Source organism: Gouania willdenowi, chromosome 16 (genome assembly GCF_900634775.1).
Source record: "Gouania willdenowi chromosome 16, fGouWil2.1, whole genome shotgun sequence".
Lineage (NCBI taxonomy): Eukaryota > Metazoa > Chordata > Actinopteri > Blenniiformes > Gobiesocidae > Gouania > Gouania willdenowi.
Window position 1 is genome coordinate 37,366,686 of NC_041059.1, and position 7,765 is coordinate 37,374,450.

Sequence of the window (7,765 nt, forward strand, 5' to 3'; positions counted from 1 at the left end):
ACTTATTTGTCTGACAATCAGAAATGTTTACGTAACATAACAAAAGTAGACACATGGCTGAAAAGAAGAAGCCAAGCTTCGTGCCAATGGGAGGAGGGAACAGATGACAGCTACTGGATCAAATGCTGAGGGATACTACGATCTGGGCTGGACATGACCGACCCTGGGCCTGTTGGTTCCGACAATGTCTAGAAACGGTGTCATCTCCAGACCACAGCTGTGTTAGACAAGTGTCTGTTTTCCTATTGACTTGATTTTCTTGTTCATTCATGTTGTTAGTTTAAAATGTGTTAATAAAATGATTCTGTGACTCTGTCTCTGATGCTTCTCAGCTTTGAACAACTACAGAGTGACTTCACTTTATTTTTAACAACATTCATGAGGCACAAGTAGGAAATAAGATCAAATTGGAAGCTTAATTAAGTTCTACAAACTAACTTAATGCAAAGATGCATGGATATTTACTTACAGGGGTATTAATATAATATATATTCATATCAATGGTCACTTACACTCACACTCAGTCACATTTGTGTGTGCAAACAAACTGTTATCTTTATAAAATATTGTTTTTGTTGGACCAATAACCATTTATTTACCATGATCGCTGTCCAAGTCTAAAACATCTCTCCTTGCCCCCCTGCCTATATATATATATATATGGGGACATATATATATTCTTTAGGGATAAGCTGTATTTTTTACACTATTTACATTATTTTTTCTATTTCTATTTATATATAGCCTCCAGTATTGTATTGTCATATTTTACCTCCTTTCTTACACTATTTTTAAGATGTATTTTTGGGTATTCTGTGTGTTGCCTAATGTGTTTTTTGTTTTTTTTTCTTGCACTTTATCTGAGCTGTCATGACAGTAAATTTCCCCACTGTGGGATCAATATAGTCACTTTACTCCATTCACCACGACTTGAAATATGATTTTTTAAATTAATTATTAAAATTGATTTTTCTTTCAGTTATTCGCCGTGTTTTTTTTTGTTTTTTTTTAATAGTTACAACAATCTAAATTTTAAAAACTGTAAGCGCTGCACTGTTTAGTTTTGTTTTGAAAGGGCGAACTCATTTCCACGTGCTTCCTGTTTGTCAGTGAAGCTCTTCCGGGATGTCCTCTGGTTCGGTGCACGCGCTGTTGGCGGGCTTTGCGGGTTCCGTGGCCTCGGTGTGCGCCAAACTGACCGTGAACGCGCACTACCTGACGGCCCTGTGCACGGGGACGCTCCACGAGCACGGAACAGTGTGCGCATGGGTACGAGCACCGTCAGATCGATACTGAACTGTTTAGTTTGAAACTCCACTTCCTGTCATTAGTATCACATTCATTCATTGTCCGTTTCTTGTTCTTATTTTGAATCCATCAGGTGGGAAAACATATGTTTTTTAATGTTCTCAGTGTTTTTATAATGTAATAATCTTTGAATCAGGTAAAACATGTTGACTCACCCTGTGTATGAAATGCTCTCTACACCAGGTGTTCTCAACCGTGGGCTCAGGACCCCGTTTGGGGTCACGAGAGGAGGGTTGCCAAGAAATTAGGAATATTTCAATTTTCAAACAATTTGAGCTGATGTTTGTTTATTTTTACCCTTTTTCTGCAACTACACCAAACTTGCCATATTTTAACCTATTTTCATCACTTTTTCTTGTCATATTTTTGCTCCTTTTAATGCATTTTTGCTACATTTCTGCCACTTTTCTATCAAATTTTCATGCCATTTAATTTTTTGCAGTCATTTCTAATGTTAAACAGTTGAAAAAACTGAAAATTCTTATTCTTACAAAATCCTTAAATTTTCCTCAAATTATTACATTATATTTCCCTTTATTGAATAGAAATTGGTCCTGTTGGGACTGATATCTGTCACTTATTGCTTGGATATTCAATCAATCAATTCAATTTTATTACGAACTCAAAGTCCAAAAAGACAGAGGGACACAATGTAGCAAACACCAACAAAAATACAAGAAATAACAATTACACAGTCACTTTAAAAAGACAGCTCTACCAGTGCCTCCACATCCTCGACTGATAGCGAATGACACTATAGGTAGGGCCCTATAAAATCCGCGTTAACGGAATCGTGGACGGAATCACGGAATTGACCAATGAAAATTGTAAACGCGGAAATGGACAAAATCAACATGAAACGCTGTCACCACAAACACCGTCTAAAACACCGCAAATCATCACTGACTCCTAAATACAGAGCCACTAGTGCCCGTTTAACTTTGCTGTGCCTGTAAAGCTCCGCCCATTTTTTGTGTAGCGCAGCTCCGTGAAAACGTGATCAGCTTTAATCATCTTCACCTGCTCAGTGTTGGAACTGTTATGTCTGGTTAACTAAGTCTTTTAGTTCTTTTTATTCCAGCGTTTAGTCCGTGACTCATAGGTTCACCTTCACAGTCAGCTAGCTACCTCAAGTACAACCGTTTCAGTGGGAACTTCCGGTTTACACAATAAAAGTCAGTTGAAGCAACGTTATTAGAATGTTACATTCTAATAACATCTCATCAGAGTTACAGAATATATTATCATTTAAATTAGGTTAATTTAAATTAAGTTGATCAAAACTTAATCATTAAACCTGATCAGATTCAGTAAATCATTGATTCCTGAGAGAATTTGGGTCATTGGGACGTTAACGCATCTCATACATCTTTATATGACATATAAATATTTAAAAAGGAGCAGTCAAAATAATTCGTCTTTTAATTGTATCTTACTTTATTTTTGACATACATTTTTGTTTAATTATGAGTGTTTTTTACATTTATTAGTATTTATTTTGTTTCCTCACAGGAGTTAAAAACTAATATTTTCTTTAAAAAATGATAAATATTTCTAAAAAAAAAAAAAAAAAACGGAATTTAAAAAATTAAAGTGGAAAAACCGGAATTGGGGAAAAATTAAAAGGGATTTTATAAGGCTCTGTATAGATGACCCAATTACTGTATTCACTGACTTATTCAAACAGCATATAAAACTGTACGTACAGTGTGGCTTGCAGCGTGTTGATTCCAGCAGTGATGAACATCTCACTGAGCAGCACAGGCACAGCGTCATTATACGCCACATGCAACCTTTGCAAAGTTCCTTTTTTATAGTTCAACCAAAGGTGCGCTGTGTACAGAGGTGTACAATATCATTTGAACAACTTTATATTCACTTTGTCTGCACAAAATCCAAATTTACACGCCAGTGTGTTCGCCTGGGCATACAACGTTCTACATTGTCTGTTTATGTCAGCATCATCAGACAAGTCTTCTGTATATGTATAATATATAATGTTGGTTTATTATATATAATATCAGTACTTTAACTAACAACCAACCAGACTAAGGGCGAGGTTAAATTTCTTATTTAACACAAAATGTTAGCTTTAAAGCGCTTTATCATCTGCCTTAGGCACTTTAGCTGCAATGGTCACTTTATTTCTGATCTGTCCTCAGCTCAATGTTGTTATGTTTAAGTCTTTGTATTTTATTGTCTGTCCATGCTGTCTGATTTTGGAGTTGTTGTTTTTTTAAATGTAATTTCTGTTGTACACAACATCAACCTGCCGGGGACAACGGATGAAAACTATTGTTTAACGGTCATATCCCAAAAGCTCCCTATATGGGGAAAAACCCCTCCCCATGGTAGAACAAAACAAAACTGTTATTTTTTTTTTTTTTCAAAGTACGATATAACAAGTGATTCTTGTTATCTTCGGAATTGGTGGCATTGGTGTTTTTGTGGACATTTTAGTGATATACCCTGTGGAAGATTTTAGCGATTTATCAAAAACACATAAATGTCAAATAAATTTACTTCAAAATATTTGTTTGTTATATTTGGTCCCAAAATGTCAATAATAATGAGACACGTCTTCAACAAAACCATTTGGGTCACTTCTAAATCTATTTTGGCCGTCAGATGACAAAAAGTGACAAAATAACAGTCAAAAATATTGTGACTTTGGGAATTATTTTGCGCAAGATTGTCAATAACATTGTCAATATACAGAACAGAGCATTGTTTAAGGTCTTAAAATCATTCCGCTCCATTCCCTAAGCTCATAAAAAAATACTTTTGCAAATAGAAACAATTATTGTGTGAATATAGTCCCCTAACAATTAGACAAAATTTAAAAAAAAACTAAAATTAACTGAAATTTGGATTGAACAGGGTTAATTCTCTGCCGTGTATATTGATGTTATGGACGGTCTTGTGCAACTTTAATTGCGCGGTCAAAATGTTTTTCACTGTTATTTTGTCAGGTTTTGTCATCCGACGGCTAAAATAGATTTAGAAGCGACTCAAGTTATTTTATTGAAGATGTTTCATTGTGATATCAAATATGATACGCAGCTGGATTTGCTCTTATCGCGCCAACTTCCGTGAATTAATTGGTGTGTGCTGGAGTACGAAGCTGGCTTATGTTTTACGGAGCTAAATCACCATGGTAACTTAGGCTGAACGACTAACCTGGTTGGCACCGGGTTTTGTTCTGGTTAGGATCTGAGCGAGTACTAAAGTCCCGCCTCCTGACCAATCAAATCTTTTAGAAAACGGCCTGCCCAATAAAAGGAGGATCATTAATTCATTCATGTATTCTGTGGTGATGCAAAGCCTCAGTCCTGTAAGATAATAATAAATATGAATACATTCCACCTTACGATGTAGGCTGATCTGTATGAACCCAGATCAGAGACAGACGAGGTGAAAGTGAAACTCATCAGTGTCTATTTATTCTCCGTTTATAATCTCACTAATTTAAGCATTAACACTCATCAATTCTTGCATTCATCCATTTTACTGCAGAAACAGTGTTGTTATTGATATATTGACTTTAATGTTTTTAAGAATGATTCCTCAATTGTGATGTAAATTGCTCTCCAGTTTCTCTGTGATTGTGATTGGTCTGACGCTGTCATTTCCACCTCTGTCACTAGAGCGCGCACGTAGCCAGGCTGAAATCAACTCGTGATCTAGATTCTGATGAGAATGTTTGGTTAGATGAAGCCCACTGATGGAGATAAATCCAGGATATAAATATCTAGCTTCATAGTATAGGCCCTAAAAAAATAATTAGGTGTTTTGGGTAAATCGTGAAAATTATCACCAGGGTTTATCATTAAAATGCACTGAAAAACACCTGTGCTGCCAATTCCAGGGACCACAATAACCACTTTCTCACTTCTTCTATATCGTACTTTTAAAATACAGTTTTCTTCTATGAGGAGGGGTTTCTGATTTTATCCTACTAGTCTGTGGCTACAATCTGACACATTTAAATGTTCATATCCATTAATGTACATTGTTCCTTGTCACAAATAAACAAATGAATAAAAACTCTGAACACAACAAAATAGTCAGTGCAATGAAAACAAGAGTGAAACACATCGTAGGGAGGAGTTAAAACCATAACAGACTTTTAAAAGTTATTGTTGGTGCTATGGGGAGGAACGTGCAGTAGTTTTTAATGACATCATCTTCACGTGACGTTGAAGGTTATGCAGACTAACATGACCATGGTCACATGTGCTCCTCAGCTCCATGTGCCTCTGCGTGTGCTGTGTGGGCTCCTGCTCCTCACCTTTAACACCATCATGTGGACCTTCTTCTCCAAAGCCCTTCGACACTGCTCGTCTTCTGCCAGAGTCACCGTCACCGTCACAGCCTCAAACTTCATTTCCTGTGTAAGCACTGCACGTGTGCCATGATTGTAATCGATCATTAATTACAATTCTAATTAATTAGTAATTAAATGGTAATTAAGTTCAGATAAATGACTAGGGAAATGTAATTGCCATGAAAATGTTATAAAAATTGTCAATTATAATTTAATGCAAAACTGTGGAACCATGTTACAGTTCTATGTACAGTTCTACACAAATAAAACATATTTTAATAATGAACGACATTATTTTCCCACATTTTACCATTTTTTTTCTCTTTTTTTCTTTTCTCTTTTAATAAATGAGTGAATAAATAAATGAATGGATAAATGAGTGAGTTAATAAATTTTTCTATTTATAATAAATTGAAATTGAGAGGTATACTGACACAAAAATATGAATATCTATATTTTCATTGATTATGAAGCCTAACAAGGTAGATATGAAAGAAATTAGATGATATTAGTGTATTTTACAGCTGATTTAGGACCTGTTATCATTAGAGATGCTAACAGAAAGCTAACACAAGAGGAAGGTTACATTTTTTAGCTTGTTTATTAAAGGTAATTTATTTAAAGTGAACTTTTATTATGTTATTTATTTCAGGCTCAGTAATTGTGATTCATTTCAGTTGAACTTTAGTAATTGGGAACATAATTGGAATTGATTTTGAGGACGATCGTAATTGTAATTGAAACGCTAACCCTGACGCACTCACTCACGTGACCCTCCTGTGTGTGCAGGGCGTGCTGGGCAGACTGTTCTTCGGGGAGGTCCACGCTGCTCTGTGGTGGGCGGGCATCGCTCTGACTCTGTGTGGACTCTTTGTGCTCTACGGTTCCTCACCTCAGGCTCTGCAGCAGGACGTCGTCAGGAAGGAAAAGTGAAGGTTGGACACATGGAACTGTGCGTCCTCGTGGAGATGGGAAGGATGTTACATGTGGACAGAGATTAGCTTCACACAGAAGAACATGTTAAGGAAGCGGGCTTGTAATCAAAGGGTTACCGGTTCGAATCTCACCAAGGCCATCACTGTGGGATGTTGAAGAAGTCCTTTAACCTTAATCCACCTGCAGTTGGCAGCCCACGACTACCCCTCAGGGAAAATGTAGAGAAGAATTTTACTGGTGAATAAAGTGCATATTATTATTATTATGAACTCTTCACTGTTTTTAACTCACTTTAGTGTCATTTATCACTCATAGTGTTTGACTTTGAAGCTCGTGTCACACATTCTGAGGTTAGTGTCAGCAGAGGAAGTCGTTTGGTTTTGTACGAAGATGTGGAAACAAAATGAAGCTACAGATGTACAGTATGTGCACATAATAAAAGATAACATCATTAAGAAAATGCATCTCTATTAGAACATTGAACCAGGTTCATTACATGTCATTTTAATAAATAGCCCACGCACTTTGGTCTCAAGAAAAATCTGATTTTGTTTTTTTTTTTTAAGCAATTTTTCCGTGATTATTCAATAGTCACAGTGTACATTTTTAGTTTGATCAGATGAATACTTTTTGAGATATAGATCATTTAGTGAGAGAGGTATGTGTCGATCTTTGCGTGTCCTTATTCTTCCATTTTCAGCTCCTATATCAATATCCAATACATATACAGTCTATGTTCAAAGACTATTCTATGCAAATACTTCAAACTTTTCTTACATTCCCACATTGAGTTATGGACCAATGAAAATAGTAATAAAAAATATCAAGAGCGTGTCACCCAAGAACCAAAGCATATATGTGACTAATCATGAGTGATGTGAACAGTCTATGTACAAAGATGATTAAATCACAGGGAGCTGAGACATATGATCAGTTGTTTACTGAAGACCCAAACATGTTCCAGACCCAAACTCTGAAAGTTTTTTAAGAGCTGTCATGTCCACTAGATAGAATGTATAGCAGATCTTTTTGTATATTCTGAGAGAGTAGGTGGAGCTATATTATTAAACCACATTTCAGTGTCTCGTGATGTAGTTCCTCAGATTTTAGACGCTGAAAATGTTAGAAAAATAAGGATGAGTGAAAATCATCACATACACACCTCACTAAATTAGCCAAATCTCAAAAACTATT

At 36.0% G+C, this 7,765-nt stretch overlaps 1 protein-coding gene across 1 annotated transcript; it reads left to right on the forward strand.

Annotated features, from left to right (window-relative positions):
• Nucleotides 1–1,119: 1,119 nt before the first annotated feature.
• On the forward strand, nucleotides 1,120–6,833 carry LOC114478284 (transmembrane protein 42-like). The gene is made up of 3 exons (XM_028471262.1): nucleotides 1,120–1,269; nucleotides 5,556–5,702; nucleotides 6,425–6,833. Exons 1-3 carry the CDS (start codon nucleotides 1,126–1,128, stop codon nucleotides 6,566–6,568), a joined length of 435 nt encoding a protein of 144 aa, XP_028327063.1. The 5' UTR covers nucleotides 1,120–1,125; the 3' UTR covers nucleotides 6,569–6,833.
• Nucleotides 6,834–7,765: the final 932 nt, after the last annotated feature.